General features: G+C 34.6%; 1 protein-coding gene across 1 annotated transcript in view; it reads left to right on the top strand.

The window, feature by feature from the left end:
• Window positions 1–20002, top strand: part of DENND4C (DENN domain containing 4C) — a 93599-nt gene that overhangs the window by 12207 nt on the left and 61390 nt on the right. Inside the window, exons 4-9 of the mRNA XM_007469668.1 lie at window positions 471–640; window positions 3660–3898; window positions 5432–5498; window positions 6542–6600; window positions 7485–7629; window positions 10786–10961. Of these exons, the coding sequence (XP_007469730.1) occupies window positions 471–640; window positions 3660–3898; window positions 5432–5498; window positions 6542–6600; window positions 7485–7629; window positions 10786–10961 (856 nt within the window). The remainder of the gene's footprint in view (window positions 1–470; window positions 641–3659; window positions 3899–5431; window positions 5499–6541; window positions 6601–7484; window positions 7630–10785; window positions 10962–20002) is intronic.

Genomic DNA, 20002 nt, shown 5'->3' with positions numbered 1-20002 from the left:
GTAGGGAAAATACATTAAGATTAATGATCCTGTTGAATAGAGTTTTAACTAGTATATTTAATACATTTTAATGTTACAGTGAACTTTAAGTCCATGGGTAAAAATAAATGGTAAATTTGTTATTTATTTTAATTACTGATATGGCAAGAGAAAAATTGATCTTGAAATTTCACACAAATATTTCTGTAAAATGTGCTATTAAAATATCCTATTAATATGTAATATGTAAAATATCCTATTAATATGTATCCTATTAATATGTAATTAGTAACTATTTAAAAGTAACTATTTTAAAAAAATTATCGGAAGTTCCCTGGCAGTCCAGTGGTTAGGACTTGGTGCTTTCACTGCCGTGGGCCCGGGTTCAGTCCCTGGTCAGGGAACTAAGATCCTGCAAGCCGTGTAGCACAGCCAAAGAATAAAAAATAATAAATAGATAAATAAATATCATTATGTCATTTCTCCAATAGGTTTAATTTTTAGGTATCCAGAAGAGGACTATGAGTCATTTCCGCTCTCGGAATCTGTCCCTCTCTTCTGCCTTCCGATGGGAGCTACAATTGAATGTTGGGATCCCCAAAGCAAATACCCGCTTCCAGTTTTTTCAACTTTTGTCCTCACAGGCTCTTCTGCTGAAAAGGTATATTTTTTCCTCTTTTATTAAACCTATTTTGTCCATGTTTTTAATCCATAAAATGATTAATATAAGTTTAATGTGAATGTTAGGATTATTTGGACGCAATACATTTCTGTTTAAATTTGTACTTTAATGCCCAAAGTGAGAAGTCTACATGAAAATTGGGATCAGGATGCTGTTACCCCTGGAGTGTCTATAGGAGCACATATAAAGTCTCTGGAGAGATACCCTCAAAACCCAGGCCTCAAGATGAGATTCTAGTGAAAGTTAGAAGACATAGGTACCATAAGAAGAATCAACAAGATACAGAGCTGGATTACACCCTTAAGATATTGAAATGATAGAATAACAATATCAAAGATATTATAAATTGAATATATAATTGAAATGATTCAAGACCTAATAGAGGGGCTCAGAACATCAAGGAAAGAACAGGATATTTTGTTTTTGTTTTTGTTTTTTTGTGGTACGTGGGCCTCTCACCGCTGTGGCCTCTCCCGCTGCGGAGCACAGGCTCCGGACGCGCAGGATCAGTGGCCATGGCTCACGGGCCCAGCCGCTCTGCGGCACGTGGGATCCTCCCGGACTGGGGCACGAACCCGAATCCCCTACATCGGCAGGCGGACTCTGAACCACTGAGCCACCAGGGAAGCCCCAAGAACAGGATATTTTGAAAAATGAGTAGACAGGTTGGAAAAAGAATCAAATGTCTAGAAATGAAAATATCCATAAAATTAAAAATGTAATGAATGGTTTAAACAGCAAATAAGTCATATATGAAGGAAGAATTAATGAAGTGGAAAATAGGTTATCTTGAATGTGGCACAGGAATACATAAAACATAAAAGGAGTTTAAAAATGCAGAGGATAGAATCAAATGGACCAACAGATATTTAATGAAGCCCAGGAGAGACTAGAAAAGGGAGAGACAGCATTTTAAGAGCTAGTGGTTGATTGAGAGTTTTCCAATGTTGATGAAAAATTGAGTTTTTCAGGTTAAAGATACACTCTGAATCTTCAGCAGAAAAAAAATAAAAGTATAAAACCACCTCTTTTCATATTATAGTAAAATGATAGAATACCAAAGACAAAAAACAACCAGAAAGAACAGACATACTTACTTACAAAGGTATAACTATTAATTGATGGCTAATTTCTCAACAACAGTGAGGTTCATAAGACAAATAATACATTAAAATTGAGGGAGTAAGTGAAGATAGTTTAAACAGTATGCAGAAAGCGCTAGCCGTAAAAGAAAAGATGAATAATAGGACCTCATTGGAGTTAAGGACATCTGTTCATTCAAAGGTACCATTAAGAAGGTGGAAAAGCAGGCCCCAGGCTGGGAGAAAGTAATGTGATACTGTAGGTATTCCATAAAGGTCTTGTATTCAGAATATTTAAAGAACTTCTATATTGTCAGCAAGGATAAGAAATAACTCTGTGGCCCAACAGGTATACACCTGAGCATATCCCAAGAGAAATGAGTATATATATTCTCCAAAACACATGTATATTTGTATACTTTATTGGTAATAGCCAAAAATTCAAAACAAGTATAAACAGTAATAATAACATAGAATGATAATTTAAATTAAAAAAGAGATGGCAAAAAAGCAATATTAGGAAATAAAAAGTAAATAAAACTACAGATCTAGTAGAAATTTAAAAATTGAAAACTTTCTTAGGAAATTTGATAGAATAGCCAATTTTATTGAAATGTGTAACTAACCAAGGCTGACTCTTGTGGAGCAAACAAAAATACATCTGCGTCCTCATTCTCCAGTCTTCAAGTTTACATCCACTGTGCTAAAGACAATAATTAAGGTTAAGTGTCCAGCAGAGTGTCTGGAACATAGTAAAATACTCACTAAATGGAAGGCCAGTACTATATTGACTGGATTGCTTACAAGTAAGCTAACTCTTTAGCTTAATAATCATTTATAGTTTCTTCTATTGAAAGCAATAAATATAAATGAATATTTTAATATCTTCAAACACTTAAGCATTACCAAAGTTACTTTGACCAGTAGAGAACAACAAATCCTCATTGTGATGCTTTTGACATATTGCTTGTTATGAACCCCAGAGATGACTTTGAAATAATCTGAGAGTGTTATTTGTATCTGTAAAGACAAGGGTTAATGTGATATAACAGACATACGTATATATGACATATATACATACACATATGTATATAGTGACTAAACAGTTAAAAGATTTATAAAAGTATCACTTAACCATTTCCAGAGCGTTTTCATCACTCTAAACAGAAGTTTCTTCCGCTCCTATCCTATGTCCCTCTTTTCTACTATCTGTCTCTACCAATTTGTCTATTCTAGGTAGCACATATAAATGGAATCATATAATATTTGTCTTTTTGTGTCTGGCTTATTTCACTTAGCATAATGTTATCAAGGTTCATCCATGTTGCAGTATTTATCAGAATTTGATTCCTTGTTAAGGATGTATAATATTCTCTTGAGTGTATATATAGTCAGCCCACCGTATCCAGGGATGCCCAACCTGTGGATCTGGAGGGCCGACTGTACTACATCATTTTATATAAGGGACTTGAGCATTCATGGATCTTGGTATCCGCTGGGGGTCCTGGAATCAACCCCCCTCGAATACCGAGGGACAGCTATACCATATTTTGTTTATCTGTTCGTCTGTTGATGGACATTTGGGTTGTTTCTATCTTTTGGTTATTGTGAATAATGCTGTTATGAACATTGGTGTACAAGTATTTGTTTGAGTCCCTGCTTTCAATTCTTTTGGGTATATACCTAGGAGTGAAATTGCTGGATCATAGGGTAGTTGTTTAACTTTTGGAGGAGCTGCCAAACTTTTCCCCCATAGCTGCACCATTTTACATTCCTATCAACAATGTTTGAGATTTTCTTTTTTCATTTACCTGTCATATGCACTCTAAGCAAATACTTGTTTTGGAATAAGAGAAAAAGAGAAATTAATTTTTTAAAACACTCAAATTTTACAATGGAATTTTTTTACTCTGTAGGTATATGGAGCTGCCATCCAGTTTTATGAACCTTACTCTCGAGAACTTCTAACAGAAAAACAGCTTATGCAGCTGGGCCTGTTGACACCTGTGGAGAGAAAAATGGTCTCCAAATCCATCAATTCAAACAAATGCATTTGTTTACTCTCACACTGGCCTTTTTTTGAAGCTTTTAGAAAATTTCTCATGTTTATCTACAAACTTTCTGTGTCTGGACCACATCCTCTTCCCATTGAAAAGTATGTATAATGATTTGAAGGATGTCTGGTGGAAAAATTGGATGTATATATGTACGTTTCATTGTTTACCTGACTTTAAGCATCAAAGTTGAAAGGGAAGGAGAGTCACAGTCATCCTACTTTTTACTTGCTCCCTTCCTCACCTGAATCATTGACTCTGAATTTAAAATTGAGGAGTGGTGGTGAGGATGACCAGATAAAAATCTTCTGAGAACTCAGCTGAGGAAGAAACTTATATATATACATTATATTGTATGTGTTCTTCCTACTCATTCTTAAATAACCAAGAGAAAAATAGCTGTCATTGCACACACACCCCAGCTATCCAAATGACCATTGCAAGTTAAACATCTCTAAACTGATTTAGAAATTAATGGTGTTAATTGATTAATTGATGTTAAAAGTAAGGTTTGGGTTCTAACATTGACAGAACTCTACATGCTTTCCCTTTGATTTGTAATTTTCTTCATCATGGAAATGTTTTGTAAGCAAGAAAAATAGATGTGGGACCACTGTCTTTTTAAAACCACATCTTTTCTGACTTCTAGTGGCACGTTGACTTGTTCATTATAGTAAATAACTCATGTATCCTGCTAACAAAGCAAGTCAAGATCTTTGGTGGAAATGTGTTATACTGTGTGTAAAACAGATTTTTCTTAAACTTTGCAAAATTTCACACTGTAGCAAAAAGATTATCAGTGAAGCATACTAGTTTAGTGGATAAGAGGGGGCCAGTTACCTGTAGGTTTTAAAGTAATGCTCAAAAATCAACTTTATAAAATAGTAAAAGTACTATGCATAAACACATCAAAATTTGGTGTAGCAATATGGTTTCAGCTTTCTTGTTGTATTATTGGAATGACAGTCTAATGGTTCATCATTCTAGATTTAACTTTCAGCTGTCAGATTAACTTAAAATTGATTGGACTAAATTTAATGTTAGTAATAAGTTAGCAGCCTTTTGAAAAATTAAGGTTCTCTGAAATTTGTGAAAAAAAATCAGTATATATCATGCAAAGTAGTACTTTGCATTTAGTGGCTCCTAAGAGCTCAAAACTTTGGAAAAACTTGAGTTATTATGTATAGGTGGAGAAATAGGACAAGTGATTTGCCCAAAGTTATAGTATAAGAACTATATTAATTTAATTAATATTATTAGATTGAATTCTGTATTAGTTTTGATTCATTATATCACAGTTAGTTGCTCCCATACTGATACTGATAACCAGGGCAATAAATGTTAGCTTCTTTCATGAAAACTATATTCATGTTATTCTTATTTTCCTGGTGACAATAGGGTATATTAATCTGGACTTTTAATCAGGAAATGCATTTTAGAAGTTGCGTTCCACTCATAGTGGAATGAGTACATTTATTTACACTAAGTAAATTTATTTATTTATTTATTTAGCTTAAGTTTTAGGTAAGTGGCTTTGTCAGGTCCAGGATGATGAATAATGGTATTTAAGATCTGTTAAAATCCATGAAGCATTTTAGAAAAGTAATTATCTTTATTTCAAAAATTTTTTCTAGGCACATTTCACATTTTATGCAAAACATCCCTTTTCCTTCACCACAAAGACCAAGAATCCTGGTACAGGTAATAAAAAAGAGTATGTTTGAAGGGAGACCTGCATATGTTCATTCCAGTCATTGCAATGCGGATGCTATGGCCCTTTTGGTTTGAGGCGGAGCAAGATGCATTCATGAAATCCTTGAATTTCCCGTGTTTTATATCTTTAGCTAATATTCTTTTTTACTGTTGTTTTGAATTTTGGGTATACAGAATTGGAATAATTAGAATACTTGGTTCATGACATCATCATTGGTTCATGTGTGGCCTTTACGTAGCCGACTTTAATAATGTAAAACCCAAAATTATGTTGAGGGCATGTTTTTAACATTCGAGTGACTAATAAATATCAAATGTGAAATTGGTTATGGTTGGAAGGCGGAAGTGAAGCAGTCTATAATAGTGTTGTTAAAGGACCAGTTTCTTTTTATTTCCAGTCAGTGGCAGACCTATATAAGTATATAGCTTGTGACATAAGCAGCTTACCATATGAGATCAGTATAGATGTGAACAGGTCTATACCCTGTCCAAAGACATGAGTTCACTGATAATGTGCTTGGATATGAGAGCAGTGTCAGAGTGCCATGAAAGTTTCTAAATCGCTTTCTCTCTATTTATATACTATTCTTCCTGGACCAATAACAGTTTGCAGACTGATCTATAGAGGCAAGCTATTTAAACATTTTTTTCTAAGGTGGTTATTAACATTATATGTGTTAGTCAAATATTGTTAATCTTGAATGTATTTCAGTTCAGCAAGTATTAATATATATTAAGCAGTTGCCAAATAGAGAGTAAATAAATTGGAGGCTTTTAAAAAGCAGTTATTCCATAATTTTTAAACAGCTGTATTTTAATCAATTAACTGAATCAAAATTCAGTTGAATAAACCATTTAATTTTAAAGAACTATGTACTTCTAAGTAAATAACAGCTATTGTTTTATATTTTAGGACGTTTCCAAAACTGTATCAGTCTGCCTATTAAACTATTTTCCATTTTACCCTTGATCTAAATATTTAGGTTTCATAATTGGCTTGGTTAATTTATCATTTTTTTTCTTTTTTTAAGCTATCAGTCCATGATGCGTTAATATTATCACAACCAGTTTCTACACCTTTACCACTAAGGTAATTAATGGTATATAAAATAATACATTTGTTCACTTGGAGCAGAATGCTTTAAAATATATTAAGGGTTAGTATAATAGAGTTGTGTTATCTTTACAAACTAAGAATAGCCTTAATGTTTCTAACTTTGATAGCTGGGGCCATTCAGCATTTTAAAAATGGAACACTTAAAGAAAGTTGCAAGATTGAATGTAGGGAATACCTCCCTTTTCCTCTCATCTCCCTTGCGCATGTCTAGTTCCTTACTAAATGTTCAAGGTGAACTGATTTTACCTCCTAAAATGGCTTGAGTCGATTGGCTTCTCTTCATCTGTGACACTAGTCCAGGCTAGCATGATCTTTTACCTGGACTACTTCATTATGAGCCTCTTAATTGGCACTCTTTTGCTCTTGTCTTTCAGTTTTTTATCCACACTGCAGCCAATGTTTCCTTCTGAGAATGCAAATATAAAATTGTTGGAGAATGCAAATATTTTTATTTTGGGCATAATCTCTTGTTGTTTTCATCCCTTCCTTTAATATGCTTTAGTCACAGTAGGTTTATTTCAATTTCTTGAACATGACAATTGCTTTTCCTTGCTTCAGGACCTTTGCAAATGTTGTCTCCCCACCAGCCCCTACCTTCTTTCTTTAGAGCTCAGCTCAAATGGCTGTTCTTTAGGAAAATCTTTCCTGATAAACGCCCTTGTTGCCAAAGGATGAGTTTGAATCATTCTGCTATACCATCCCATTAAATTTGCTACTTTTCAGTGATAGCTAAATCAGGGCTTGAAATTAATATTAGATTTTCAATTTATTAATATTTAGGAAATAATTTAATAAGCAAATCTTAGCCCCTTTTGGTGAAATAGTTCATAATCACCTTTTTTTCTCTCCTTTTCTAGTGGAGCCAACTTTAGCACCTTGTTAATGAATCTGGGTCCTGAGAATTGTGCAACACTGCTGCTCTTTGTTTTACTTGAGAGCAAGATTTTGCTGCATTCTCTTAGGCCAGCTGTGTTGACTGGAGTAGCTGAAGCTGTTGTAGCTGTAAGTATAGAATTTTCTTTTTAGTGCAGAATTCTTGACAGAGAATTTTTACTCTAAAGGGAAATTTCCTTCAACCAAAGCTTTGAAATTACCACTAAATGTTTAACATAAATATAGTAGGGTGGCAAAGAGAAATACTAAATATAAAGAGAAAAAAGTGATTTCTACTGAGAGAAAATTTCAGTTTCTAATTTTTCATATTTTAGAGTTCTTCAGAGAATCTATATGATTACATAATAATAGAACTTGTGAATGAAGCTTACTGTGTTAAATGAGAAGCTCGGTCAATTTCAGCTGCCCTAAAATTGTGGACATGAATTACATGACTAATTTCTCCCAATTTTAACTTTTAATCATTGTGAGCCAGTAATGTACAGGAAAATCTAGGTGATTGTGAAATTGGATAAATGTACAAATGTTTAGCTATTGTGAAAAGCATAAACAAAAGTTAAATCAAGTCCTGTTTTAAAACCTCTTGATGGCTTCCCACTGCAATTAGAAGGAGGTCTGATCATGTAGGGCTTTATAGGTCATAATATAGAATTTTGGATGTTCCATTTCTCTAACTCGATTTTCCATTGTTTGTTTAATTTAAAATAGCTGACTCTCCTCTCTTCCCCATTTTACTCTCATGGAAATAAGGATCTCTTTTAGGTCTCTTTTTTACTCCTGTGTCCTCAGCATTTATCACAGTTAAATAGCATGGAGTAAATACTCAATAAATACTTGTTAAATCAACAAATAGGGTATGTCTCCAAGATATTAATCTGGTCAGAGAAATGCTTCTAGGACTGAAAACAGTAATAACCATTTGAGATGGTTTATGGGGGGCAAAGATCCTAATTATGTACTAATTTTCCAAGCCTCCACAGTTGCATGTAAAAGCAAAAGTTGTTATAACATGAAAATATTTGTTAATGAACTGACCAGTTTTAGAAAGTTCCCACTCAGGTATATCCCACTCAGGTTCCCACTCAGAAATACTCAGGTATTTCTTCCTATAAAACTTTAGGGATTATCCATGCCCCTCTGTCTGAATCTCTGTGGCCCAGTCTCTTTAATAAGATTGGAAATCTTATTAAAATGCAAGATTGCATGAAATTTATGTAACCGATGTTGGAGAACAGCCTGAATTGCTTGCAAAACTATTGATAAATGAGGATTTGATAGTAAAGCAAATTACCATTTAAAGAGGAGAAAATTGAAAAGAATCGTGACTAAAATTCCTCAAAAGGAGAGTGATTTGAATATCAAAGAATATTGAAGAGTTAATGGAGCCCCATAGCAAAAATTGATGGAACCAATGGGTATTCTTGTAAAATTACATTATTTATGATTGTGCTGCAAAAGTCAAAGGTGAAGACAAGGGTGTCATATTTTGTTGTCCAGTAGTTTTATTCTGAAATTTCTTATGTAGTTAGAGGTGTAACGTACCTTTTGTTGAATGGTAGATAGTCAGTTTTCCCTGGAGGAAATCTGAAGTCCTTGCAAGGTCCTTTGCGAGTAGTTCTATCCCTCTGCTCTCTGATACCATTTTCTACTTCTCTCCCTCTTGCTCACTCTGCTCCAGCCACGCTGGCCTCTTTGCTACCCCTGGCACATACTAGGCAGTCCCCACACCTTAAGGCCTTTGCTCTAGCTGTTCCTTTTCTTCGAAGCGCTCTTCTCCTAGATATCCCCTTGACTAAAACCCTCACCTCCTTCAAGTTTCAGCTCAGTGTCACTTTCTTAATGAAGCCTACCCTGTTTGGCCTATTTAATAATACAGGCTGCTTTCCCCCTCTCCTCTCTCATGTTCTAAACTCTAATCGCCTTTACTTGGCTTTACTTTTTCTTTTTTTTCGTAGCACTTAGCCCTCTCTCACATGGTATATATTTGATTTATTATGTCTTCTTTTTGTTTTCGCTCTTCCTGCTAGACTAGGTGTTGGCAAACTGTGGCCTGTGAGTCAAATCCTGGCTGCCACTTGTTTTTGTAAATAAAGTTTTACTGGAACATAGGCCATTTATTTACATAATGCCTATGACTGCTTTCATACATGAAGACAAAGTTAACTATTTGTGACAGAGACGATATGGCTTGCAAGGCATAAAATATTCTTTATCTGTTACAGAAAAAGTTTGCTGGCTCTTATGCTACACTGTACATTTCATGAGGGCAGGATCTTTGTTTCATTCACTGTTACAGCCCCATCATCTAGAACAGGTCTTGGTACATATTAAGTGCTCAATTACTAGAAAGTAAATAAATGATTGAAGACAGAATTCCAATTCTGTATAACCATCTGGAATAACTGGCAGAGGTAGTAAATGCTATAGGTAATTATTTGGGGTGAGTAATGATGGGTAAGGTAAGAATTGAACTAGATCTTGAAATATAGCAAGGATTTTTATAGTAGAGGAAAGATTTTGTCATCAATGATTAAAATTTTAATATTAGTTGATTATTAAAATTTTAATTTTTTTTTTACTTATCAAAACTTGTCTTTTTTCCTTTTTAAAAAGAACACATTGATACAATTAAGATAGAGCTTTATAAAGGAAAGCTGGTAAAGATTGTTGAGGTATGTTTTATATTGACTAATATTTTTAAGATGCCAAGATTCACTGAAGTTGGATAATATTATGTTTATTTGGGCAGTTACAAAATTTTGGGGGTTGAAATTTTTAGTTGACTATAACTATTCCCAAGAGAATCATTTAAATTTTTTTAGTTCTTGGTGTTCTTAGTTGGATTTTAGTCAAAGGTTATCTTGAAAATTAACAGATGAATGAAATGCATCAGAGTTAAAGATCATGAGCTTGTTTTATAAAATTTTGGGCAGTTTTTTCTCCTCTTTCACTTTCTCCATAAAATGGGAATGTGGATTTTCTATAGGCATTAGACGAATTAACATGCAAAGAGCTGTTAGCATTTTAATTGTGCTTATGATCATTGTCATTCTTGAAGATTTTAATCACATTGGTTCATAGTATTGCCTAGCAGTGTTTTATAGTCATTTAGTTTTTGGAATGAAGTTTAATATAGTCATTTAGTTTTTGGAATGAAACTAGACTTAAATGCTCTGTAATGGTCCCTTTCAGTAGTATTAGTTAATTACTAATTCTCATTGCAAATTTAAAACTTGGTTAATTTTTTAAAACTTTTTTCCCCAGATGATCTTTCCATTTCAGTGGCAATGCCCATATATTCCCCTTTGTCCTCTTTCACTGGCAGCCGTGCTTAGTGCACCTTTACCATTTATAGTTGGAGTTGACTCAAGGTATTTTGATCTTCATGACCCACCACAAGATGTTGTTTGCATTGACTTGGATACAAACATGTTATATGTGTAAGTTGATTCTTTTTATATTATCTCCATTTATATTTTTCCCCACATGTAGTTATAGCTCATTGAAAGCATATACAGATATGCTACTTTTAAAAGTTCGTAATAAGTCTTCAGATTCAATACAATGATTCTCAATCAGGACAGGTATCAGAATCCTGGAATGTTGTGTGATTTGAAAAAGATTGTGTTCAATATTATAATAGTTTATATTGGATAATAATGTTAACAGTAGGCAGGAGATATTTATGTTTATCAGAAGAGAATATGGATTATTAAAAAAAATTAGAAACACTGCTTTCAGAGCTCAAGAGATGATATATGCTATCTAGGTTTAATTCAAAATCTGTGTGTAAGCTCTTAAAAAATGGGCTTACCTGTTTGAGTTTAGTCACAATATAGGGTAATATGCTGTTTTCTTAGTTGTCAAGAGTTGAATTGTATAGGGATTACAGAGAAATTGATGTTAAAAATCAGTCAGAGTTTGTGTTTACTGGAGGTGATAAATATGTATAGCAGTGGTGTAACTGAGGGTTCAGAGAGTAGAGCACCACACTAATAAAAGAAGATTCATCCATCCAGTTCTAGATGGATGTTTAGGAGCGCCCTCTGCAACCCCACCCTCACAAAAACAACAAACAGCATGGGTAAGGGCAGTAAGTATTGAAACTTCCCTAGTATTAGTGCCAAATTCCAGGTCCTGGAGTGCTTTTATTCTTTACTGTTTGATACTGGCAGAAAATGAATAGAGTAAGAATTTGGGATGAGACTTCAGTGGTTACAGCAGTAGAACTGGTTGGGAAAATAGCCTTGACTGAACCAGAAGAATAACTTAAGGAAGGAAGAAAACATTTAATGTACCTTAAAAAATAATTTTGAAATGGATCTACCATTGTATTATGAAAACTGTGTAATTGTGGTAGCTCTTTACTATGTTTGTTTGTTTATTTATTTGGGTTTTCAGTACTTTTAAAAAATTGAAGTATAGTTGATTTATAATATTGTACTATTTTCAGGTGTACAGCATAGTGTTTCAGTATGTTTACAGATTATATTCCAATAAAAGTTATTAAAAAGTAATGGCAATTATTCCCTGTGCTATGCAGTATATCCTTGTTGCTTATTTATTTTATACATAGTGGCTTGTATCTCTTAATCCTATACCCCTATCTTGTCCCTCCCCCCTTTCCTCTCTTCACTGGTAACCATTAGTTTGTTTTCTATATCTGTGAGTCTGTTTCTGTTTTGCTGTACTCATTTTTTTGTTTTATATTTTAGATTCTACATATAAGTGATATCACACAGTATTTATCTTTCTCTACCTAATTTCACTAAGCATAATATTCTCTAGGTCCATCCATTGATGCTGCAAATGGCAGAATTTCATTCTTTTTTATGGTTGAGTACTATTTTATTGTGTGTATATATATATATATATATATATATATATATATATATATATATACACACACACACATATCATCTTTATTCATTCATCTGTTGATGGACACTTGGGTTGCTTCCATGTCTTGGCAATTGTAAATAGTGCTGCTATGAACAATCAGGTGCATGTATCTTTTCGAATTAGTGCTTTCATTTTTTCTGGATATATTATATACCCAGGAGTGGAATTGCTGGATCATTGGTAGTTCTATTTTTAGTTTTTTGAGGAACCTCCGTACTGTTTTCTATAGTGGCTGCACCAGTTTACATTTCCACCAACAGTGTATTAGGGTTCCCTTTTCTCCACATCCTCACCAACATTTAGTTTTTGTTGTCTTTTTGCTGAGAGCCATTCTGACAGGTGTGAGGTGATATTTCACCGTTGTTTTGATTTGCTTTTCTATAGTAACTAGTGATGTTGAGCATCTTTTCATGTGCCTGTTAGCCATCTGTATGCCTTCTTTGGAAAAATGTATTTTCAGGTTTTCTGCCCATTTTTTGATTGTATTGTTTGCTTTTTTGATAATGAGTTATATGAGCTGTTTTGGATATTAACTCCTTGTTGGTCTCATCATTTGCAAATATTTTCTCCGATTCCATAGGTTGTCTTTTTGATTTGTTGATGGCTTTTTTTGCTGTGCAAAAGCTTTTAAATTTAATTAGGTCCCATTTGTTAATTTTTGCTTTTATTTATTTTGCCTTAGGGGACAGATCCAAAAAATACGGCTATGATTTATGTCAGAATGTCCTGCCTATGTTCTCTTCTAGGAGTTTTATGGTTTCAGATCATCTATTTAGGTCTTTAATCCATTTTGAGTTTATTTTTGTGTATGGTGTGAGGGAATGTTCTAATCTCATTGTTTTACCTGTAGCTGTCCAGTTTTCCCAGCACCACTTATTGAAAAAACTGTCTTTTCCCCATTGTATATTCTTGCTTCCTTTGTCATACATTAATTGATTGTAGGTGCGTGGGTTTATTTCTGGGCTCTCTGTTTAGTTCAGTTGATCTATGTGTCTGTGTTTTGCCAGACACAAAACATGCTGTTGCTGTTTTGATTACTGTAACTTTGTAGTATAGTCTGAAGTCTGGGATGGTGATACCTCCAGCTTTGTTCTTTTTCCTCAGGATTGCTTTTGTAATTTGTGGTCTTTTGTGGTTCTTTATGAATTTTAGGATTATTTGTTCTATTTCTGTGAAAAATGTCATGAGTATTTTGATAGGGATTGCATGATTGCTTTGGGAGGTATTGGTCATTTTAACAATATTAATTCTTCCAATTCCAGAAGAGCAAGGGGTATCTTTGCATTTCTTTGTATCATCTTCACTTTCCTTCATCTGAGTTTTCGGAGTGTAGGTCTTTCACCTTCTTGGTTAAGCTTATTCCTGGGTATTTTATTCTTTTTGATACAATTTTAAATGGGATTTCTTTTTTTTTTACTTTCTCTTTCTGATAGTTCATTATTATTGTAGAGAAAAGCAACAGATTTCTGTATATTAATCTTATATCCTGCAACTTTGCTGAATTCGTTTATTAGTTCTAATAGTTTTTGTGTGGTGACTTTAGGGTTTTCTTCATTTTTTTAAAAAAATTGAAGTATAGTTGATTTACAGCTCTACAGCCAAGTGACTCAGTTTTACACATACAGACATGCTTTTTTGTGTGTTCTTTTCCACTGTTGCTTATCACAGGATGTTGAATATAGTTCCCTGTGCTATACAATAGGACCTGTTGTTTACCCATTCTAAATGTAATAGTTTGTGTCTGCCAACCCCAGACTCCCAGTCCTTCCTCTCCCTCCCCTCTTGGCAACCACAGATCTGTGCTCTGTGTCTAGGAGTCTGCTTCTGTTTTGTAGATAAGTTCATTTGTGTCATGTTTTAGATTCTAGGGTTTTCTATGTAAAGTATCATGTCATCTCTAAATAGTAACAGTTTGACTTCTTCCCTTCCAATTTGGATGCTTAATTTAATGGGAAGGCTTTCAGCTTTTCACCATTGAGTATGATGTTAGCTGTGCATTTGTCACATATGGTCTTTATTATGTTGAGATATGTTCTCTCTGTACCCACTTTGATGAGAATTTTTATGATGAATGGGTGTTGAATTTTGTCAATTGCTTTTTGAGTGTCTGTTGAGATGATCATGTGTTTTTTGTCTTTCCTTTTATTAATGTGGTGTATCACATTGATTTTACATATTTTGAACCATCCTTATGTCCCTGGAATAAGTCCAACTTGATCATGTGTATGATCCTTTTTATATATTGTTGGACTTGGTTTGCTAATATTTTGATGAGGATTTTTGCATCTATATTCATCAAAGATACTGGCCTGTAATTGTCTTTTTTTCTGGTGTCTTTGGTTTTAGTATCAGGGTAAAGGTGGCCTTGTAGAATGAAGTTGGGAGTGTTTCATCCTCTTTAATAATTTGGAATAGTTTTAGAAGGGTAGGTATTAGCTCTTCATTATATGTTTGGTAGAATTCCCCTGTGAAGCAGTCTGGTTCTGGACTTTGTTGGCTGGGAGTTTTTTTTAAATTACAAATTCAATTTTACTGCTAGTGATTGGTTTGTTCAACGTGTCTGTTTCTTCTGGATTCAGTCTTGGCAAGTTTTGTGTCTAGAAGTTTATCCATTTCTTCTAGGTTGCCCAATTTGTTGGCATATAAGTGTTCTTAGTATTCTTTTTTGTACTTCTGTGGTGTTGGTCGTTATTTTTCCTTTTTTCATTTCTTATTTTTTAAAATTTGGGTTGTCTTTTTTCCTTCTTGGTGAGCCTGACTAAAGGCTTATCAATTTTTTTTTCTTTTTTCAAAAAACCAGCTCTTGGTTTCATTGATCTTTTCTATTTTTTTAAATCTCTTTCTTATTTATTTTCTCCCTGAGCTTTATTTCCTTCCTTCTGCTGACTTTGGCCTTTGTTTGTTCTTCTTTTTCTAATTCTTTTAGGTGGTAGGTTATGTTGTTTGTTTGAGATTTTTCTTGTTTATTGGGGAAGGTCTGTATTGCTATAAACTTCCCTCTTAGAAGTGCTTTTTCTGCATCCCATAGATTTTGGAGTGTAGTGTTTTCATTTGTCTTGAGGTATTTTCTGATTTCCTCTTTGATTTCTTTATTGACCTGTTGGTTTTTTTAGTAGCATGTTTTTAGTCTCTGCACGTTTGTTCTTTTCTTGTTTTCTTTCTGTAGTTAATTTCTAGTTTCATACCATTGTGGTTGGAAAAAATACTCGATAAAATAATTTCTATCCTCTTAAATTTGTTAAGACTTGTTTTGTGGCCTAGCATGTGCTCTATCCTGCAGCACATTCCATGTGCACTTGAAAAGAATGTTAATGATGCTGGTTTTGAATGTAAATGTCCTGTAGATATCTATTAAGTCCAGCTGGTCTGTTGTGTCATTTTAGACTGCTCTTGCATTATTGACTGTCCATTGATGTAAGTGGAGTTTTAAAGTACCCTACTATTACTGTATTAGTGTCAATTTCTACCTTTGTGTCTGTTAGTATTTGCTTTATATGTTTAGGTGCTCCTGGGTGCACGTATGTTGAGTGTAATATCATTTTCTTGTATTGATCTCTTTATCATTTTATAATGCCTTTCTTTGTCTTTTGTTATAGCCTTTGATAAAGTTTATTTTCTGATATGAGCATTGCTACCCCCACTTTCTTGTCATTTCTGTTTGCATAAAGTATCTTTTCCCATCCCCCCCACTATCAGTCTTTTTGTGTCTTCAGCTCTGGAGTGAGTCTCTTGTGGATAGAAGGGCCTTGGTTTTTTGTCCAATCAGCCACCATATGTCTTTTTTAAAAATATATTTATTTATTTATTTTATTTTTGGCTGCGTTGGGTCTTGGTTGCAGTATGCGGGATCTTCGTTGCAGCATGAGGGATCCTCCACTGCAGCGTGCAGGCTCCTCATTGGGGTGTGCGGCTTCTCTCTAGTTGTGGCACATGGGCTCAGTAGTTGCGGCATGCAGGCTCTGTAGTTTGGGTGTGTGAGCTTCAGAGCGCATGGGCTCTGTAGTTGCGGCATGCGGGCTCTCTAGTTTTGGCCCACATGCTCAACAGTTGCAGTGCACGGGCTTAGTTGCCCTGTGGCATGAGGGATCTTAGTTCCCTGACCAGGGATCGAACCCACGTACCCTGCATTGGGAGGTGGATTCATCTTTTTTCTTTTTTTTTTTAAGTGCTTTCTTGTCTTTTTTAACAATAACTTTTTTTTTTTTCCTGATTGCAATCCATGGAATTCTTTTTTTTTAATGGTAAACTTTATGTTATGTATATTTTACCATGATTTTATTTTATTTTTTAAACATCTTTATTGGAGTATAATTGCTTTACAATGTTGTGTTAGTTTCTGCCGTATAACAAAGTGAATCAGCTATATGTATACATATATCCTCATATCCCCTCCCTCTTGCATCTCCCTCTCACCCTCCCTATCCCACCCCTCTAGGTGGTCACAAAGCACTGAGCCGATCTCCCTGTGCTATGTAGCTGCTTCCCACTAGCTATCTATTTTACATTTGGTAGTGTATATATGTCAGTGCTACTCTCTCACTTCGTCCCAGCTTACCCTTCCCCCTACTTGTGTCCTCAAGTCCATTCTCTGTTATGCATCTTTATTCCTGTCCTGCCCCTAGGTTCATCAGAACCTTTTTTTTTTTTTAGATTCTATATACATGTGTTAGCATACGGTATTTGGTTTTCTCTTTCTGACTTACTTCACTCTGTACGACAGAGTCCATCCATCTCACTGCAAATAACTCAATTTCGTTTCCTTTTATGGCTGAGTAATATTCCATTGTATGTATGTGCTACATCTTCTTTATCCATTCATCTGTCAGTGGATACCTACGTTGCTTCCATGTCTTGGCTATTGTAAATAGTGCTGCAGTGAACATTGTGGTATAGTCTCTTTTTGAATTATGGTTTTTTTCAGGGTATATGCCCAGTAGTGGGATTGCTGGATCGTATGGTAGTTCTGTTTTTAGTTTTTTAAGGAACCTCCATACTGTTTTCCATAGTGGCTGTATCAGTTTACATTCCCACCAACAGTGCAAGGGGGTTCCTTTTTTTCCACACCCTCTCCAGCATTTATTTTTTGTAGATTTTGTGATGATGGCCATTCTGACTGGTGTGAGGTGATACCTCATTGTAGTCTTGATTTTCATTTCTCTAATGATTAGTCATGTTGAGCATCCTTTCATGTGTTTGTTGGCAATCTGTATATCTTCTTTGAAGAAATGTCTATTTAGGTCTCTTGCCCATTTTTGGATTAGGTTGTTCGTTTTTTTGATATTGAGCTGCTTGTAAATTTTGGAGATTAATCCTTTGTCAGTTGCTTCGTTCTGGGAGGTGGATTCTTAACCACTGGACCACCAGGGAAGTCCCACCATATGTCTTTCGATTGGAGCATTTAGTTCATTGACATAAAGTAATTATTGACAGGTATGTAATTATTGTCATTTTATTACTTGTTTTCCAGTTGTTTTGAGGTTTTTCTCTATTACTTCTTTTTGTTTCTTCCCTTGTGGTTTGATGATTTTCTTTAGTACTATGCTTCTGTTCCTTTCTTTTTAGTTTCTGTGTAACTACTGTAGGTTTTTGATTTGTGTTTACTGTCGGGTTTATATATTGTTGACCTACAACTATGTCTACTTTTTGTTTTAAACTGGTAGTAATTTAGTTCAAACACATTCTAAAATATCTACATTTTTTTTACTCCCTCTCCCCACATTTTGTGTTTTTGATGTCATATTTTGTATCTTCATGTTTGTCTCTTAACTGTTTATTGTAGTTATAGTTGCTTTTACAGTTTTTTGTCTTTTAATCTTCATATTGGCTTAAGTGGTTGATCTTCAGTCCTTACTATACATTTGCTTTTCCCAGTAGGATTTTCCCTTTCCTATAGATTCTTACTTTTTTGTCCATTTAGAGAAGACCCTTTCACAATTCTTTTAAGGTAGATTTAGTATTGATGAACTCTTTTAGTTTTTGTTTGTCTGAGAAGGTCTTTATCTCTCCCTCTAGTCTAAATGATAATCTTGCTGGGTAGAGTATCCTGGGTTGCAGACTTTTCCTGTTCTGCACTTGGAATATATCATTGCCACTCCCTTCTGGCCTATAAAGTTTCTGCAGAGAAATCAGCTGATAGGCCTTATGGGGGTTCCCTTGTATATGACACTTTGCTTTTGCTGCCTTCAGAACTCACTGTTTACTTTTAACTTTTGTCATTTTAATTATGGTGTGTCTTGGTGTGGGCCTGTTTGGGTTCATCTTGTTTTGACCCTCTGTGCTTCCTTTACCTGGCTATCTGTTTTCTTCCTCAGGTTTGGGGAGTTTTCAGCCATAATTTCCTCAAATACATTTTTGATCCCCTTTTCTGTCTTTTGGTATCCCTATAATGTGAATGTTGGTATGTTTAATGTTATTCTGTAGATCTCTTAAACTGTTTCCATTTTTTAAAATTCGTTTTTCCTTTTTTCTGTTTTTCTTTTTGCCTCTTGTTAGTCCCAGTGGTCCTCCAGCCAGCCAAGGGGGCTTGTCTACCCTGCGTAGGACTCCAGGACTGGGGTGCCCTATCTATGGCTCTCACCACTCACTCCCCTGAGAGGGTGTCCACCTGTGTAATCTCCCATTTCCTCTTGAGTCCCCTCCCATGGGCACAGGTCCCAACCCAATCACTTTTCTTCCCTTCCATGTGTATCTTTCTTACAGCCTTGGTGGTACGGGAGTCCATCTGCCAGTTTTCAGTTAGTTTTTCATGAGAATTGTTCCACATGTAGATGTATTTTTTGATGTGTTCATGGGGGGAAGTGAGCTCCATGTCCTCTTAGTCTACCATCTTGATCGATCTCTACTATGTGTATTTAGATTTACTTATAGCCTGGAAATAATGAACTACTTGGAAGCACTAAATATTTCTTGTCATACACATTTCGTTGTTTTTCAGTAACTATCCCTGAAAAACAGTTATTTCAAGGTTGTATATATTGTGGTGCCTTTGGAAATGATTTTGAAGTTTTAACTCAAATATTTACCTCATTTTATTTACTGTTCTGAATAAAAGAATATTATAGAGATTCTTAATTTTGCTAAGGTTTAAATCACTTCTATATAATTTCTATTGTTCAAAGCACTGTTTTGTAAAATAATTTTGAACTCTGCTTAATTGTACTTACAGAATTATGAAATGTTCTAGATACCAAAGAATTATAGAGAATAATGTAAATAACTTGCATGAATCTTCCTCCCAGATTCCAGATTCCACCCACTAATACATATTATATATGTATTAGTATAAATGACATTTTGTTTTGCATGCTTTAAAAATTTATGTTTGTATAGTTATCTGCGAATTGCTTTTTTACTCATCATTCTCTATGCGGTTCATCCATGTTGATAGATGTAGCTCTACTTTGTCTTCAGTGTTTATCAGTGTTGATGGGTATTTAGATTGTAGTTAGATTTTGCAATTATGAACAAAGCTGCTCTGATCATTATTATGCATATTTCCTTGAGTACATGGTTAAAATTCCTCTGAAACATATACCTAGAAAGAGCTAATGTTGGTTGGTAGGCATAGCTAATGCCATAT

This window comes from Lipotes vexillifer, unplaced genomic scaffold (genome assembly GCF_000442215.2).
Source record: "Lipotes vexillifer unplaced genomic scaffold, Lipotes_vexillifer_v1.1 scaffold1116, whole genome shotgun sequence".
NCBI lineage: Eukaryota > Metazoa > Chordata > Mammalia > Artiodactyla > Lipotidae > Lipotes > Lipotes vexillifer.
Note: the sequence above shows the minus strand (reverse complement) of the source record. Positions and strands in the feature narration are given on the sequence as shown.